The following is a 19,978-nucleotide window of genomic DNA, read 5'->3' as shown; positions in this document are numbered from 1 at the left end:
TTTCACCTTGCTTAATGGTACGGATTTTTTCTTGGATAAAGAATTGACGAGCAAGGTCTTTTTGGGTATACATACCTTTCATAAAGAACCATGCTTCATTTGCTAGGCGGAATTTAGCAATGTTGGCGCAAATCTTTAGCTCCACGTTGTTCATGAACTATGCAAGAATTTTTGCATGCTTACTTTTCCAATCTTCTACCTTGGATTGGTGATCTTCAATAACCTTCATGCGAGCATTTTCTTCTAGAGCTTTTTCTTGATCACCATCTATTTTCGTAAGTTGAAGTTGAGGTTCCCTAATGGTGCCCATAACATATCCCCAAAGCTTTTTACCTTTGAGGTTGTTCTCCGTGGCGGCGGCCCACATCATGTAGTTAGTACCATTAAGCTTGAAGGAGAGATCAATCTTTTGTTCTCCTTCCATTATATAATCAAGAATGGAGGACAAACAAAGAGAGAGATAAAACTAAACAACTAGCTATATGAATCAAGAGCACAACCAAGGCTCTGATACCATGTAATGAAATATGCGGAAAAGAAATGTATGTCCTACAATGGACATTCACACATAGAAATCAAAGAACAAGTCCAAAAGAGGACATACACAAAAGCCAATAATGGCTAGAAAGCATAAAATCTTATAAAGGCACTAAAGGGCTTGAAGAAGCCACACATTACAAAGGGGGAGACCCCACTTATTTATAGGCAAGAGAGGAGTGAGGGAGAGTTAGAGAAAAGCAAGAGAGAGGGACCATTGGGAGTCCCAACAAGGAGTCGTTGGGCTCCCAACGGTCACAATTGTGACCGTTGGGGGCCCAACGACTCTTTGTTGAGGCCCCCAATGGCTGTGCATTAAATGCACAAAAAGGAACAAAAAAGACAAAAAAGAAATAAGAAAAAAATAGAAAAAGAAAAAGGGAAAAGGAAGAAAAGGAAAAAGTCTAAAATGCCCCTATTGGGCGAGTTTACAGAACTACCCCTTATCGGGTAGTGAATGATAAATATATTTATATATATATATATATAAATATATATATTACATATATTTTAACAGCATCTACATGAAGTATAATCAAAAGCATACCGATACAATGTCCTGCTAGGTCAGTATTTTCATGACATTGTGTGTATTTCCTGTGCATGTCATTCCTTTTCCTGTGTTTCTTTATTTTCTCATGTTTTATCTTGGGAATATGATACAATTGACATTTCATCTCTTCTAACAGAGTTTGAATCTTTTAATGACTTTTCACATCTTGAGAAGTTAGATGTTCCATTTTGTTTAAGTTGTATGAAAAAATTGGATTTGATGAATTTAAACATCCAGTTGGTTTGTGTTTGCCATGTTCATAGCTTTCTCGAGATAACTGAATATGTTATTCATTGTCATAGTACTAATTAGTATTTTCATGCGACACATCATTTCATTTAGTAAGGACATTTCTGGTTTTATCCTGTTTACTCTGCCTTTGATGACATGCTCTATGGTCATCTTGTTGACGATATATATACTGCTAGTAGTTGTCAGTTGGATGCTACTAATTACTGTGAGGCCTTCTTATGCATTCCAACGTTATATAGGTAAGCTGTTCAGGGTGTAATAGTTGGAATGTTTGCTGCTTTAGTACTTGGAATCGAGATTGCAAATCAAACTTGTTTTGTATGAAGAAGTGAGGGAATGCATGAATCACTTATAAGATTATGTCAGCATGCTTGTATGAGAGGATAATAGTGATGGAGTAGCTTCTTAAGTTCTGATGTAGCATTTCTTTTTTGAGCTTTGTGATTTCACATTGGTTATCAAGATGTTGAGCCTGTGTTCATTAAACCAAAATCCAGTGGGATATATAGTATAATAATATATCATCTTTTTCTTAACACAAACTATACACCATTGTTTTGCCTTATCTTGAGAAGTGGGTCCTGAAGGGAGGTTTTGAATGAAAACTCAGCGGTTTGATGTTCAATCCGCTTAGGAATTGATTCACGAACACATACATATTTTGTACTATTATCTTTTTTCCCTATTTTCATATTTTTCCTCTGTTTTACTTACGAAATATTTGTGATACTCTTCTCTGGGACCTGCATATAGATTTTCACTCGTAGTCTATAAATTTCATGGAACAGGGTTTTTTCTTATGAATGTTTGGCAGAACGGTTTATGTTGTTTTAAAATGATAATTGGTGATTTCCAGATAAACCCTCAGATTGATATTTTGTTCATTTTCATGGAAGTGAGCTTCACCAGACAAATTGTGTTTGGAAAGTTGTGTCGCATAAAAGCTAAGACAATCTTTTCTATTTTCTATTTTATTTTTTGTTCTTCTTTCACATCTCGTGCAGGAGAAAAAAGCTCTCAAAGAAGAAAAACTGAAGCAAGAGGAGAGATACATGTGGGCTATTGTTGATGGTGTAAAAGAGAAGGTCAGTTCCTGATTAATTTTTCCTTTTTTTCATAGATTTACTGTTTCCAATGCTTTAGATGTCTGATCTGTCGGTAATAGTTCATGCAGTTTCCTTTTCAAGGTAAGAGAAGGATAACTTAGCAAGACCTTGTAAGATCTATTTTTGATGCATTAGTGTCTCAGAGATCTGGTTCATCAGTTTTGTCTGGATTCCAGGAAAAGATGCAAGATTATAAACCGCCAAACACTCTGCTTATCTAGTTAGAATTAGACTAATGATCTCCTGTTTTTTTAAGGTTGTGTAATTTTTATTGCTTTCTGCAGCAATTACCAACTTTGTAATATGTTTCATGATGAAACAATAATACTTTATTGTTTTCAAGGTCAGGAGATTGAGCATCTCCTTAAAGCATAGTTGGCAAACCTGGTGAGTCGACTTGGGAAATGCCCGAGTTGACTCGGATCGGACCCCAAATGGGTCACCGATTCAGGTTACTGATCCTAATGCCTATTACAAACTTTTTATCATGCATTTTTTTATTTTAATGTACAATTCTTATACAAAGGCACTTGTTATAAAGAATCTAATACTGTTCAATGAAAAATGTTAATGATCATGTATAGTTATATGTTTCTGAAGCTTAACTGTTGACATATTACAGCTTGAAGTTCAGTTATTTCCATGTTGTATTCATGTGCTTACACTATAAAATATAGAGTCCTAACTCTCCAATCCCAAGTCACGACTTTGCCGACTATGCCTTAAAGGGCAGTTCATTAGGTGACTTAAATCAACAAAATCTTAATCCAGAGTTTGGTTAAATGATGAAATATCTCCTCAAAGGCTCAAAGCTAGTTCCAGCAGCTAAATCCTGATAAAATGAGCTTATTCAAATTTTAATTTCAGATTTTTAATCCCTGTAGAAGTCTCTAAAAATGCAACAAATTGAGCTTATTCAATGTTCATATAGCAACGAAGAAAAAAGATAGAAAAGGTCTTGCATCTGTGATCCGTTTGACTTCATATTTCTTAGCTACAAGCCTTGGTCACGTAAGCTGGGATCAAATAATCATGTTCTAGGTGTGAACTTGAACACTTAAAACCATTGAGCCATATCCATCATTGTTCATTTCCAATTTGGAAGTTTGGACAAGTGGTTGTGTTCTGCTCTTATTTTTTGTTTGTTTTTGCTCTCTAATTGTTTGCTAGCTCGACTCATGGTGCAACAGACTGAATAACATTTGAAGTAACTTTAAATTCATACAAAGTAACCTCGTGTTCCACACATCATAGTTATCTTTTATCTTTGGAAATGGATTGTTCATGGTGGTTTTTGCCCTCACAATGGAATCTTATTTGTAACTTCTTTGCATTAAAATGCTTTAGAGATTTTGGTTCACGAGAAAACTTGAAACAATTGAGAATTTCAGATTATATGTTTCACTATGATTTACTGGGTGTTGGAATCTTGGAATTAATTCTAGCAAACAGCTTTTCATGGATAAATAAGAAAAATCTTCCTTGGGCTCACTTTGCTGTTTATGTTTTTGTTACCATTTTTGCACTCATGAAGTCCGGGAAATCCATAATCATATATTTTCTTTCGTTCTTTGTTTTGTCCCCTTTATGGTGCTTCGTTCTTAATGGGAAAGGGTGGATTACTTATCTCAATTAATTTGGATGGGCAAATCTACTTTTTTGGTTGCTTCTCTCGGGTATGCTTCTGGTTCTGAAAGTATGACTTGTTTCAACTGTGATCTTGAAGTTTTGCATCAAGATTCACCTAACAAGTGACAGTGGTGATCATGAACAAGAAAGAATTTTCATTTTCAGCATGCGTGGAGTGAAACTGCTAATCTATGTCACAGGGACTCTCCAACTAGGTGCCGCACCCGCACCCAATGCGGTCAACCTGACCCTGGGTGCAGTCAACGCACCCAGGGTCATTTATGTCCAACTTTTGGACTTTATATATATATATATATATATATATATATATATATATATATATATATATATATATATATATATATATATATATATATATATATATAATTTTTATATTTTTGCCGCACCCCCGCACCCAAGTTTTTTTAAAGTGCCGCACCCCCACACCCCCACCCATGTGACATAGCTGCTAATATAGAAACATGTTATTTGAAGAGTAGGGCATCTACCTCTACCTGCAGGATAAATTTTCATAACCTTGTTGTTTGAATCCTTCTTGCTGGTTTTCCTGTCTTTTTGTTTTCTTTTCTTCATTATTTTCTCTTGATAAAGGTAAACAATGACTACATCTAGCAGGTAGAAATGATTACAAAATTCAACGGCCTTGATATCTGGTCCAACTTAGAACCTCTCCTTCGGTCATCAACATAAACATCTTGTAGTTTTGTCTTGTTGGGTGATGAATTCTATAGTTTGAGAGGACGGCCATGGATGTTATGGTTAGATCCGTTACAATAGGGGATTACTGGGAAGGTTCTGGTCGACTGAATGTTTGAAGATGCTATTCTCTTATACCTAGTTTGTAAGTGCTGTTTAATTCTTGATCTTTCTGATTGAAGTGTTTCAATCGATTAGCAAAGGTGAATTTGGATTTTGACTAGAACTTAAGGCCTTTACACCACTTTGGTGGGTGTCCTATCACTGGAATGAACTAGAAAATGAGTACACAAAGAATCTTGACATTTGCAATCTCAAGTAGCTTTTCTTAACTGTTAAAACCAGCATTAGAAATTTGATAAGTGATGCTCTTTTCAACTGACCATTTTTTTTATCTTGTTAAATGGGAACAATGACTAAAACTGCTAGCTTGGGTAGTGTGGTTTTGTGATAACTAGATCCTTCAATCAGATCTCATTCTCCAAAATCTGGATTATCTCAAAATGCTTCTATGTGTGTAAGTTCTGAAGATTTAGATAGGTTTGTCGAAGTTCAGTACCTTTACAACCTCTATGACCATCTCAATGTTAAGTGATGGTCCAAGCTATTCACCCCTGGGAAGATCAGACGTTTCTACCATGCCTCCTACAAGTTGCCTACCACATTATTTCCATAGTTGCCAACAAATCATCTAGTTATATGCCTTATTATAGATGCAAAGCTGCACACTTCTAATCACTGTCACCGATATTGGTGATATTTTGAAAATATCGCAAGAAATACTGATATTTTAAGGTAGCCGATATTAAAGGTAATATAAATATCGCAAGAAGACAAAATATTGCGAGATTATTGGGAAAAAACTCTTTATTTATTTATTTATTTTAAGTTTGCATTTATTATTTTTTGTTTCTTTTATATTTTAAAAACCTTTAAAACATGTTTCTTTATATTTTTGGAAGAAAAATAATGCAAAACTTATTATTTTCCTAGCTTTTTTGTTGTTATTTATATATTTTTTCAATTTTTTAAACTCTCGAGATATTCCTGAGATTTATCAACTTTTGAAAATCTCTCCGAGAAATACCCTCACCGAGAAATTACCTTTAACTATAGAGGTGACTATGCTTCTAATGGATCCTTGGCTAGATACATATGATGTGTCTGCTCTTACAGGTTCTTTCTGGTCATGTTTCTGGTATCGCTATGATGAAATGATTTAATCATGTGACAAATTTTTTTTATCTCATTCTGAGGAGAATTGTAATTAAATCTTTTCTATTCCAAGTTTGCAACCCTATTGGTTGGTGAATTAGTAAAAGTTTTTGTTTCTTCTTTCTTAATGTTCTCCGAGACATGTAAAACATATTTTCCAAACTGGCTTTGTTCCTTATTGCAGGTTGGCAACTTCAGAGCCGAACCACCTGGTCTTTTTCGTGGCCGTGGAGAGCATCCCAAGGTCCTTTTGTCCGTCTAGGAGCTAATTTTCTGGAACTAGTATTTTCCATGAGTAGTTATTTACATAATAAAGCTAGCTCATCCACTGGCATGCTCTTTCTTGTTTATTGAATTTCCTGTTACCATTTCTTTTAACTAATTTGGCTTTCAGATGGGAAAGCTGAAAAGACGCATCATGCCCAAAGATATTACCATCAATATTGGAAAGGGTGCACCAATCCCAGCATGTCCAATTCCGGGCCAAAGGTTCTGGTCTTCCCTAATCACATCTTTAGCACTTATTTTTCTCTTTCTGTTATGTAGTTTTATTTTGTTTGTCTTTGGTGAAGTACAGGTGGAAGGAGGTAAAACATGACAACACTGTCACATGGCTAGCTTATTGGAATGATCCAATTAATCCGAAAGAATTCAAGTATGTCTTCCTTGCGGCCAGCAGTTCTTTGAAGGGGCAAAGTGACAGGGAGAAGTATGAGAAAGCAAGAATGCTGAAGGTAAATTTCCAACATGGTTTATTTGGGCTTGCTTGTGGTGTCCTTAATGACATCAGGGTGTATCTAAAGGTGCACTAGCATGTCGCTTTCCCAGTAACATGTGTTAGTGCATTTCTGATGGCAGGACTACATTGATGACATTAGGAAAACATACACAAAGCACTTTAGTCCAAAAACCGACGTCACACAAAGACAAATAGCTGTCGCCACGTATCTTATTGACAAGCTAGCACTCAGGGCAGGCAATGAAAAGGTAATCTTTATTTTCATAAACCATACTCAAATTCTAAGTGTATACTGGCGTATGATTACTTCATGATCTGTCTTATTTGATATAGTTTGATGAAAATAGTTTACATGCGTACTGCTTATGTGCTAAGATCATGTTTAGTGTATCTGTAGACTGTAATGAAATGGCGGTCTTCAACAAATGCACAAATAACTCACAAACAAGTGTTTATTGGAGACACTACAAGCATGACCCTTGAAAGGGTATAAAAGGAAGAACACTTCAAAAATAAATAATACTTTATTCATGAACAAAATGCTTAAGAAGCATGGTGATTTACATTGAAGGGGTTCACCCCTATATATACAAAAAAGTGGGAGAGAGAGGAGAGCTCATTTTGAGCTCTCCAAAAGAGACGTTGGATTCCAACGTTTCTTAATATAGCTGTTGGACTACAGTCCAACAACATTTATTATTATAGCTGTTGGACTATAGTCCAACAACATTTATTATAGCTGTTGGACTACAGTCCAACAGCTATTTGCACAGTCAAGTTCCAACAGGAACTTGACTGGATCAAATATCTAGTTTCTATTGAACTAGATGCTAAAAAAGAAAATAAAGAAAAATAGAAAAAGAAAATATAATAATATTAAATAATATATATATATATATATATATTACAGTTTACATTTTAACACTCCCCCTCAAACTTACGGTACAATGAGCGAAAGTTTGTCTAAGAGGAAGTGAAATCTGGGAGCAGCGAGAGGCTTGGTGAAGAAGTCTGCTAATTGATATTCTGATGCAACATATGGCAGATCAATGGTTCCATGTAAGTATTCCTCTCTGACATAGTGACAGTCCATCTCAATGTGTTTAGTGCGCTCATGGAATGTCCGGTTGCTTGCAATGTAGATCGCACTTTTGTTGTCACAGTACATTTTTGAAGCTTGCGTTGCTTTAGCTCCCATATCCGCTAGCAATCGTCTGAGCCAAACAACCTCCATAGTGGTGGTTGCCATGGCTCTGTATTCAGCTTCGGTGGAGGAAAGAGAAACTTTCTGCTGCTTCTTGCACCTCCACGAAATTAAGGTTTCACCTAGGAACACACAAAAACCAGTAGTTGAGTGTCTATTATTGGGATCACCTCCCCAGTCAGCATCAGTATATGCAATTAAATTTAATGAAGATGAAGCAGACAAGAAGAGTCCTCGTGAAAGAGAGGATTTTAAGTATCTAATAATACGCAAAATCGCTCCCATGTGCACGGAGGTGGGAGCATGCTGAAACTGACTGACTGTATGAACCGCATGAGTTATATCTGGCCTAGTAATGGAAACATAAGAAAGCGCTCCAACAAGCTGTCTATAAGGAGTAGGATCATCAAAAAGTTCTCCATCATCAATTTTCATTTTAACATTGACAACTTCTGGAGTGTCTACTTTCTTATCATCTGTAATTCCAGACCTGGAAACAATATCAAGAGCAAATTTAGATTGAGATATCAAATACCCCCGAGGGGAATAAGCAACTTCAATGCCTAAAAAATATCTTAATAAACCTAAGTCAGTCATTTCAAAGTGAGTTTTAAGAAGAGATTTGATATTTGCAACTCCATGTTTGTCGCCTCCGGTGATAATCATATCGTCCACATAGAGAAGAAGAATAATGATGCCTGCATCAGATTTCTTAACAAACAAAGCAGTGTCAGTTAAACAAGGTTGAAAACCAATATCAAGCATAACATGACTAAATCGGTCATACCAGGCTTTTGAAGCCTGTTTAAGACCATAAAGAGCTTTTTCTAGACGAAGAGCTTTACCCTTAGGGATACTAATACCAGGTGGGGCTTCCATGTATACTTCTTCAACGAGATTCCCATTCAGGAAAGCATTTTTGACATCTAATTGAAAGATAGGCCATGTTCTAATGGAGGCCAAGGCTATTAAAGTTCTAACAGTGGTCATACGGGCCACATGAGCAAATGTTTCTTCATAATCGATGCCATACTCTTGGGCATATCCTTTTGCTACTAAACGAGCCTTATATCTTTCCAGGGTCCCATCACTTTTGGTTTTGACTTTGTATACCCACCTACAACCTATAGGTTTCTTACCCGGAGGAATATCTTGTATCGTCCAAGTATTGGCCTTTTCTAGTGCATCCAATTCTATTTTCATGGCTTCTATCCATTCTATATGATTTTTTGCTTGAGAATAGGATGATGGTTCAACATATGATTGTATTAATGTAATGGCGGCCCTATACGTGGGTGAAAAAGATTCATAAGACACAAATTTTTCTGGAGGTTTAGAGATTCTAGACGTTCTTCTAGGTGAGACTTCAGAGTATTTTTGTAATGCACATGGAAGATTTTGCTCTCTACGTCTTGAATATTGTAGACTAACATCCCTATGGATTTGCTCTTCATTATCATCATTGTCAAGGTCACATCCAACATCATATTCATTGGATTTTGAAGTTGGATAAATTAAAAACGAGTATTCAGTGACATCCTTGGATTTTTCAAATTCAAAGAAGCTTTCTTTTTCCAAAAAAGATACATTTCTTGACACATATAATTTGTCATTTTGAAAATCGAAACACCTGTAGCCTTTTTTATTATCAGCATATCCTAAAAAGGCACATGGGATTGCACGAGGAGAGAGTTTGTCATTTCTGTTGGTGAAAACAAAACATTTGCATCCAAAGACTCTTAATCTAGAATAATCTGGAGTTAAATTAACAAGCTTTTCTATTGGAGTTGTATTCTTTAATGAGGAAGATGGCATCCTATTAATGAGGTAGGTGGTAGTTAGGACCGCTTCAGCCCAAAAACTTTTTGGAACTTGATTTGCAATTAGCAATGTCCTAGTAGTTTCCATAATGTGTCGATGTTTGCGTTCGGCTAGGCCATTCTGTTGTGGAGTGTGTGGACATGATCTTTGATGTGTAATACCATGTAAATTGAGAGTCTTTGAATTCGTTGGACATAAATTCTCCCCCTGAATCAGTGCGAAAAACAAAAATATCATTTTGAAACTTATTTTTAACCATTTTATGAAATATTTGGAAGTTAGCAAAGACATCAGATTTATGTTTAAGAAAATAAATCCAAGTATGTCTAGAAAAGTCATCAACAAAAATGACATAATATGTATAACCACCTTTGGAAATAACTGGTGCGGGCCCCAAACATCCGAATGTATTAACTCAAGTGGTCGTGAGGAAACAAAAGTTCTACTAAGAAATGGTAACCTTTTCATTTTGCCAAGAATGCAGTCTTTACAAGAAAAATTTTCAGAATTACAAAATTTTTCCAAACTTGAAAAATATTGAATTTTAGACATATGAGGATGGCCAAGCCTTTTGTGCCATAAATCCAATTCTAATTTCTGAATATTATAACAAAATGCATTCTTGGGTAATTCCAAAAAGTCCATGTAATAAAGTCCTCTTTCTCTATGGCCTTCCCCAATCAGCTTCCCTGACTGACGATCCTGTACCCAACAACCATGAGAAGAGAAGGAGATATTACATCCATAATCAGATATTTGCGAGACAGATACGAGATTCAAATTAAGTTTAGGGATATATCTAACTTCTGGGATAAAAAATCTTTTGGATTTTTGAAGATTTTCAAAACATCCTATTCCTTTTACTTCGAGAGATGTGCCATCGGCTGTAAAAACCTTTGACACACTTGAGTTATTTTTAAGACATTCGGATAGACTATTAACATTTGGGGTCATATGAAAAGAAGCACCAGAATCTAAAAGCCAAGGAAAGTTACCTGGACCGAAGAAAGATGCAATTGCCGCTCCAGTTGAGGCTTCGGTTGAGGAGGATACCCCTTTGAGAAGAGGTTGAAGGATTTCCATCAGTTGAGCCATAGACACAGGTGCATCTTGATCTTTTGACTCAGATTCAACAGATGCAACTCTTTTTTCTTCTCTTCTTTTTAACTTTGGACATTGAGGCCTATAGTGCCCCGGTTCATGACAATGATGACAAATAACTTTTCTTTTATCAAAGTCGTCGTTTTGCCTTCCAAAATGAGGCGGCTTGTAAGTACGAGTATGATTCCCTGGTCTAGATACAGCTAAAACGGAGTCATCATCAACTTTTGAAGTACTTTTTCTAAGTTTATTTTCCTGCATAGTGAGCTCTTCTATAGTATCAACAATAGAAGTAATTTTTCCACGATGTAAAAGGGCCGATTTGGTGGATTCAAACTCCGGCCTTAGACCATTCACAAATTGATAGAAATGTTCCATATCGAGTTGCTTTTGGTGAAGCTCGATGTCTTCGGCACAATGTCATTTGGGCTCAAGAAGAGCCAACTCTTCCCAAAGTTCGGACAACTCATTATAATATTCTCGAATAGTTTTATCTTTTTGAGTCATTGTCCGAACTTTATCTTGTAAATTGCATACATGTGCAATATCTTTAAGGGAATACATGTTTTTGAGGTATTCCCAAGCCTTTATCGGCATGCTCAAACTTAGCTAGACTAGAGCATTTTTTAATGTCTATGCTATTGATGAGCCATGACATAATTTTTGCATGCCCTATCCTTCATTCTTTTCATTTCTTTTCATAAGTGGCTAACACCTTACTCTTCTCTTCTTCCGTTAGAGGAACCTCTTTATCACCCTCTTTCTTGGTAAGAGATAGTTTAGGTTCCAAATCAGAACCATCCACTATACCCCATAAACCTTTTCCCGAAATGTGGTGCTTCATAATCGAAGCCCACACTACATAGTTAGTATCATTTAGCTTCATAGGAATGATGGTGATCTTATCATTGTCATCCATCTTTTACAAGGGTAAGAGAGGAATAAATAGGAGGAGAGAGAGAGAGAAATAAAAAGAAAAGAAAAAGAGTAGACAAAGGAATAAGAGAGGATACAAAACCAAAATTTTTTGTAGCACAAGTTCGCCTTTCTTCAAACAAATCTTCTTGAGCCAAGAACAAGGTGATGAAACACCTTTTGTAAATGTGGCACGAAAATCGAGGCGAAAGCACTTCAAGATCTAAGGATTTCGTAGCTCTGATACCATGTAATGAAATGGTGGTCTTCAACAAATGCACAAATAACTCACAAACAAGTGTCTATTGGAGACACTACAAGCATGACCCTTGAAAGGGTATAAAAAGAAGAACACTTGAAAAATAAATAATACTTTATTCATGAACAAAATGCTTAAGAAGCATGGTGATTTACATTGAAGGGGTTCACCCCTATATATACAAAAAAGTGGGAGAGAGAGGAGAGCTCATTTTGAGCTCTCCAAAAGAGACGTTGGATTCCAACGTCTCTTAATATAGCTGTTGGACTACAGTCCAACAACATTTATTATTATAGCTGTTGGACTAGTCCAACAGCTATTTGCACAGTCAAGTTCCAACAGGAACTTGACTGGATCAAATATCTAGTTTCTATTGAACTAGATGCTAAAAAAGAAAATAAAGAAAAATAGAAAAAGAAAATAATAAAAGAAAATATAATAATATTAAATAATATATATATATATATTATTACAGTTTTCATTTTAACATAGACTCTTGTTCTTTTTCTTGTTTCTTTCCTTTCTCCACCAGAGTAGTTTTTCTTCTTCCCTTTCTTTTCTTTCTTGTAATGACAAAAAATAGAATTCTCACTAAATCAGAATTTATGTTATATTATGAAGTGACTTTCAAATATGCATACAACGCACACAAACACATATGAGAAACCCTCATGTTGACTTATACAATTAGACAGAGCTACTTTGTATTGGTTTGAGATGGGCGAGTCAAATTGTTGGTTGTAAAGAATCTTCGTACCTAAGAATGCATCTGGCCTCTAATACATTTCTATGTAACTGTATTATCCACTTTTAAGTATAATTCCTATTTATGGTATGGACATGGCTAAACCTTTTTAGCATGACTCTGTTAAAATATATATATATATATATTTATTTATTTATATATATATATATATATATATTGTAACTGAAATACACAGCAAGGGTATTTCAATCTATTTCACTGTAATAGGCGTCAGCCCATTAGGGGCTGACAACACTTTTTCACCTTTTTACTTTTTGTTTTTTATAATTTTTTGTTTTTTACTGTTGGGCCAGCTCCAATATAGCTGTTGGAGCTGCTCCCAACAGTCATAAATATGACCGTTGGGAGCAGCCCAACAGCCATATTGGCTGCCCCCTTTAGCCTCTTGTATTATAAATAGGCCTCATGGCCTTTGTATTATTTTATCTCTTTTTCAAGAGAGTTTTCTATGCAATATACTTTCTCATTTGACCCTTGTGTGGGTGGTGTGATTATCCAATGAAGTGTTCCACTTGATTGAGGTGTGTGTTCTTGCATATTCATCGGATTCGATCCACTTCATTACATGGTATCAGAGCTTGGGTGTTCCAAAAGCCGTTTTTAGAGAAGATCGTGACAATATCAAGAGGAGGATCGTGAGCTTGGCAAAATACAACAAATCACGAATTGTTGCATTGGGAAGCGAACCACTTCAGAAAAAGTCTTGTATTTTCTTCCTCGTTCTCTCTTTCCTTTTCTTTCTCTCTCTCTATTCATTTGTTGTAAATGGAGAATGAGAGGGATGTAATAGTCCCCGTTCCCATACGCCTAAATGACACAAACTATGTGATGTGGGCATCCATAGTAAAACATAAAATATGGAAAAAGGGACTTTGGGGATTGGTTGATGGCACTGAAAAAGCGCCTAAACTCATTCTTACAAAAATCGAGAATGGAAAAGAAGTTGCGCTTCAAGGAGAGGAAATGGCTAAAGTCGTTTCCGACTATGAGAAAAGATGGAAGGAATGGAGGATGGGTCTTTCCAAAATTATTGGATGGCTCATCAATAGTATGGACATCCACAAGTGTTCTAGTTTGGCGAAGTTTGACTTCGCTAGTGATTCATGAAAATACCTTAAAGACATGTATAATCTTAAGGATATCGCACATATATGTAATGTCCAAAACAAAGTAAGGACCATGACTTAAGAAGAGATGAGCATAAGAGAATACTACAATGCTCTCTCTCTCATTTGGGATGAATTGACTCTTTTTGAACCAAAGTAGCATTGCCCACAAGATGTTGAACTTCGCAAAAATCAAATTAAAGCGAAGCATTTCTATCAATTCATAAATGGGCTTAGGCCTGAATTTGAAGAAACTAAATCCGCTCTTCTTCATAGAGGGGTCCCTTCCATACTTGAAACTCTTGAAGAATTAATGATGGAAGAAAATAGATTGAAAAAGCCATCCACTTCTAAGGATGAAGAATTCGTGCTTGCTATGTCAAAGCTCAGAAATCATACCAAGAGCTATAAACCACCTCATTTTTTAAGAAATGAGAATGGTAGAAATTCCAACAACTATGAAAAGAGGGGTGATCATGATTTTAAAAAGGGTGGAAATATTATTTGTTATCATTGTTATGAATCGGGACACATCAAACCTTTTTGTCTGAAAAGAAAGAAGGATCATAAAGAAGACAAAAGAGTGACTTCGGTTGAAAGGAGTGAAATAGACGACTCCAAATGCATCAACTCGCTCTCTTTAGCTCAACTAATGGAGGCACTACAACTTATGCTTAAAGCTCAAGCTACTTTTTATTCGGGAGCGGCCATATCTACAAGTGACAACCATGGTAAGACCTCTTGGATCCTTGACTCTGGTGCTTCATTTCATATGACCCCTAATGAGTTTATATTGACCGAATGCAAGTTTAATCCAAATGATTCTTGTGTTTCAACAAAGGTTTTAAAACCTGTGACTCGGAACTCAACTCGTTCTTTATTGACTCCTGACTCGGCGGGTCAACTCGGTGACTCGGACCGGGTTTTGTTAACTTTTGATTTTAAAAGAAAAACAATATATAATTTGTATCAAACCATGTTTTTCATTAAACATATAGTCTAAAGAGTTGACAATAAAAAATTGCAAGTTCAGAGTAGAAAAAGTACAAACTTCTTCATAACAAGGTCACATGGAAAGATAAAGTTACATGAAGAAACTTCTTCATAACAAGCATGTCTTTGGTATTCAATGAAGGCCCTATGTAACTGAGTCTAGAAACATACTTAAACTCAAATTTCTAAATAGAATGGTTTAGGAATTTCAGCTAAACTTCTCCAGAAGACACCCTAGCTTTTGTTAGCTTTCCTTTGATCCTTTCTAGTGATCTCACCTCATTGAGAACAGCAACACATCATCTTGCATAAAAAGCCAGATTGAATTAGTTGCAACAAGGTAAAACAACAATAAGAGAATGAATCACCAGAAGAAATTCCAATTATGACCAAGGGAAATGCTGTCACATGGATACATGTATAAGCATACTGTACAAGATCAGCACAACTGGTATGATATGGGTGTTTCTGTCAAAAAATAAGGATGACAAGGTACAGATTGTTATGCACAGGTGTGATACATACTTTGTACAAAAATGTATTTTTATATACAATGAAGGATATGATATGTGTTCATAAAACAACACTCAAAGGCGCCCAACACCAGAACATGAAGTATAAGCACCGATACGTGTATGCTTCACTTTTTTGTTAGATCTTTGAATCATTTTTTTTGCCAATATGTTTAATCAACACATAAAGATTGATAGATTATTGTATCTTTGAACTGGTTTGTCTTGTAATTTATTATTTATTATTAAACTGTTATTTTGAAATACCCAAAAAATCAAATTTCAAATATCCCAGAACTCGGCCGAGTCAGATCGAGTCAGGCCGAGTCAAGGCAAGCCGAGTTTACCCTGCCGGGTTGACTCGCTGGAGGGTCGAGCCGAGTCAACCGAGTTGACTCGGCGAGTTTTAAAACCATGGTTTCAACCAGAGTTACCGGAAGCACCCCTATAGTAGGGGAAGCGCTCTTCCCTGATACGGGCTTCGGAAGCGCGAAACGTCGCGCTTCTGAAACGCGTGAGGAAGCATCCCCTTTTTTTGGGAAGCGTGCTTTCCATTTATGGGAAGCACACTTCCCCCACGCTTCCCCCACGCTTCCCTCTTTTTTCTATTTTATTTTTTATTTATTTTTCTTCTTTTTTCGCTTCTCCCTCGCTTCCTAGGTCGCTTCCGGTTCGCTTCTTAGGTCACTTCCGAGACGGATCGTGACTCGCTTCTAAGTAGTCCCCCGCTTCCTAAATTTTTGAAAGTGCCTCGCTTCCCGCTTCCTCGACTGACAACCACGGTTTCAACTGCTGATGGCACATCTTTGAAAATTAAAAGTTTTGGTATTTATTAAAAAACACCTATCTTTCACATACCAAACATTAGAGTAGTACCAAAATTAAATTTAAATCTTTTACCGGTTTCTCAAATTGCGGATTATGGTTATAAAATAGTTTTTTCATCTAATGATTGTCTAATACAGGATCTCCAGTCCGGAAAGCCGATTGGGCGAGACCATAGAAGATAAGATCTCTATGTCATGGACAATCTTGAATTACCAAAACAATTTTTTTGTAATTTTGTGGAAAAGAAAGATATAAAAATTTTGCACAAAAGACTAGGTCACTCTAGTGTGACCAAATTACAATTGTTTCCATTTATTTTAAATTGTAAAGGAAAAATTTTGTATGTGAAGATTGCATTCTTGGCAAAATGAAGTCTTTACCTTTTGGACTAAGACACCTTATAACTAAGAATCCATTTGAATTAGTGCATTCGGATATATGGGGACCGACTCCAGTTGTGTCCAAATGAGGTGTTTCCTATTATGTTGTGTTTGTAGACGATTATCGTAGACACTCTTGGATATTCTTTCTAAAAAACAAATCAAAAGTATTTGATTGTTTTAAAAAAATTCATAGTTATATAAAGAATCAATTTAAAACTAATATTCAAATCTTTAGAACTGATTCCGAGGGAGAATTTGTGTCAAAAGAGTTTGAAAATTATCTTGACGTAAATGGGATTGTTCATCAAAAATCATGTTCATACACTCCTCAACAAAATGGACTTACCGAAAGGAAGCACAGACACATTATTGAGACCACTAGAACACTTCTAGTATCTAGAAATGTTTCAAAAGTTTTTTGGGCCGAAGCCGCCCTTACGACGGTCTATTTGATAAATAGAATGCCTTCAAAAAATATTGAAAATGTCTCCCCTATTGAAAAACTTTGTAAAATGTATCCTGATTACAAAAGGTTGAGGGTCTTCGGGTGCAAGTGTTTTGTTCTTACCAATAAGAATGATAAACTCTTTCCTAAAGCAATTTCTTGTGTGTTTTTAGGCTATGCCGAAAACCAAAAGAGATATAGGTGTTATGACATTAAAAGAAACAAATTGTATGTTTCTCAAAATGTTATATTCCTTGAAAATGAAAACAGTTTTAGCAAAGAAAAAATCCAAAAGAGTTGTGATTATTCGTTCCTCTTTGACCTAGTCAATGATAAGTGTGAAAATATTCATGAAAGTGAAGATATGCACGGAGCAAATGAGAATGTGAGAAAGAATCTTGATGATATAGACCTATCTCACAATAATTTACAAACCTATGCTCGACGTATCGAAGGTCACCCACCATGTGCCCTAGAAAGATACTCTCAAAACCAAGAAGAAGATTCTTCTAGCGTTAGAAAATTTATAAGAATTTCAAAAGCTCCTAGTAGATTTGTATCTTATGATTCCTTTGAACCAAGGTATAGATCGTGTCTAATGGTCATTCACTCGTATTTTGAACCTCAATCATACCATGAGGCTAAACATCATCAAGAATGGGTTAAGGCCATGAACGATGAGTTAGAAGCATTAGAAAGAGCAAAAACTTGAAAAATCCAAACATTACCTAAAGGAAGAAAAATTATAGGATGCAGATGGGTATACAAGGTAAAAACCAAGTACGATGGAATATTAGAAAAATATAAAGCTAGGTTAGTGGACAAATGATACAATCAATAATATATGATAGACTATGAAGAGACGTTTGGCTCAGTCGCTCGAATGACCACTGTTAGAACTCTCATTGCTATAGCATCAATTAGGAAATGACCTATATTTCAAATGGATATTAAAAATGCATTTTTAAATGGTAATCTGGATGAAGAGGTGTACATGGATCCTCCAACAGGCTTGGTTTTAGCACATGGGAAAACCTTTCGGTTACATATGGCCTTATATGGTTTGAAACAAGCCTCCAAAGCTTGGTATGATAGATTTAGTAATGTGATGACACTTCATTTTAAATCTTGCTTTACTGACACCGCATTTTTTGTTAAGTCTTCTAATACAGGAATAATGATCTTACTTCTTTACGTAGATGATATGATAATCATAGGAGATGATAAGCAGTGAGTTAACCATATTAAAGATGTGCTTAAAGTCAACTTTGATATGACAGATCTTGGTTTTTTACGATACTTTCTTGGAATAGAAGTTGCTTACTCACATCGTGGTTATTTTTTGTCACAGACTAAATACGCAACGGAGATCATTGAAAGATCAGGACTCTCAGATGAAAAATTGGTCGATACTTGGAAGTCATAAATGCCAAAATGAAGAAAGATGATGGAGAGCCCTTGCAAGATCCAACGCCCTACAGACAAATGATTGGGGCTTTGTCTTGTATTTCTATTACCCGTCCTGATATATCTCATGCTATTCATTCTGCTAGTCAATTTCAGCATGCTCCCACTACAGTGCATATGAGCGCTGTAATGAGAATTGTTAGATATATTAAAAAATCTATTAATCTTTGCTTGTTTTTATCATCCTCCTTCTCATTAGAAGTCATTGCATATTCTGATTCTGATAGGATAGGGGATGTCAATGATAGACGCTCAATCACTGGTTTATGTGTATTTGTAGGTGATTCCCTAATTTCATGGCAATGCAAAAAGCAGCAGAAGGTGTCACTCTCCTCCACTGAAGCTGAGTATTGTGTCATGACGACAACTACGTCTGAGTTAGTGTGGCTAAGACAACTTCTTGAAGACTTGGGGGTTCAGATTGCAGAACCTTCAAGATTATGTTGTGACAACAAAAACGTTGTATACATTGCAAGCAATCATATATTTCATGAGAGGACGAAACATATTGAGATGGATTGCCACTACGTTCGTGAAGAATTCCTGAGAAAGACCCCATCACATTGCCCTATGTTCCGTCTGAATATCAATTAGCAAACTTCTTTACCAAAGTGTTTCCGTCTCCAAGATTTCACTTCTTACTTGGCAAACTCTTGATTGTTCTACCATGAGTTTGAGGGGGGGGTGTTAAAATATATATATATATATATATATATATATATATATATATATATATATATATATATATATATATTGTAACTGAAATACCCAGCAAGGGTATTTCAATCTTTTCACAGTAATAGGCGTCAGCCCATTAGGGGCTAACAACCCTTTTTCACCTTTTTACTTTTTGTTTTTTATAATTTTTTGTTTTTTTACTGTTGGGCCATCTCCAATATAGCTGTTGGAGCTGCTCCCAACAGTCATAAATATGACCGTTGGGAGCAGCCCAACAGCCATATTGGCTGCCCCCTTTAGCCTCTTGTATTATAAATAGGCCTCATGGCCTTTGTATTATTTTATCTCTTTTTCAAGAGAGTTTTCTATGCAATATACTTTCTCATTTGACCCTTGTGTGGGTGGTGTGATTATCCAATCAAGTGTTCCACTTGATTGAGGTGTGTGTTCTTGCATATTCATCGGATTCGATCCACTTCATTACAGACTCTTCACATACATGGAAATCAGACTTTAATTTCCTATACATGGTTTGGGTAGCATTTGATGTCAGATGCATTTAACTCTGGTGGACACCCTTGGGTCGGACCAGAGATGTGCCTTTTTTTACCTAAAAATAAATCTTTGACGTGTGTTTTCTCTCAGAGTTTGAGATTCAGCATTTGAAACACCTTAGCTTTTGTGTGGTTCCCATGCCAAATCTGATCTCAAATTCGAGCATTCAAACACATGCTTAGACTCTTATGGATTGG

The 19,978-nt window shown here is 35.9% G+C and overlaps 1 protein-coding gene across 1 annotated transcript in view; it reads left to right on the top strand.

Annotated features, from left to right (window-relative positions):
* LOC149816276 (DNA topoisomerase 1 alpha-like) overlaps window positions 1-19,978 on the top strand; it is a 46,405-nt gene that overhangs the window by 24,327 nt on the left and 2,100 nt on the right. Inside the window, exons 4-8 of the mRNA XM_089987938.1 lie at window positions 2,347-2,427; window positions 6,194-6,253; window positions 6,404-6,498; window positions 6,587-6,743; window positions 6,868-6,996. Coding sequence (XP_089844064.1) covers window positions 2,347-2,427; window positions 6,194-6,253; window positions 6,404-6,498; window positions 6,587-6,743; window positions 6,868-6,996 — 522 coding nt within the window. The remainder of the gene's footprint in view (window positions 1-2,346; window positions 2,428-6,193; window positions 6,254-6,403; window positions 6,499-6,586; window positions 6,744-6,867; window positions 6,997-19,978) is intronic.

Source organism: Nuphar pumila, chromosome 14 (assembly GCF_984573655.1).
Source record: "Nuphar pumila chromosome 14, dmNupPumi1.hap1.1, whole genome shotgun sequence".
Taxonomy (NCBI): Eukaryota; Viridiplantae; Streptophyta; class Magnoliopsida; order Nymphaeales; family Nymphaeaceae; genus Nuphar; species Nuphar pumila.
This window is presented reverse-complemented; position numbering and strand designations above follow the sequence as displayed.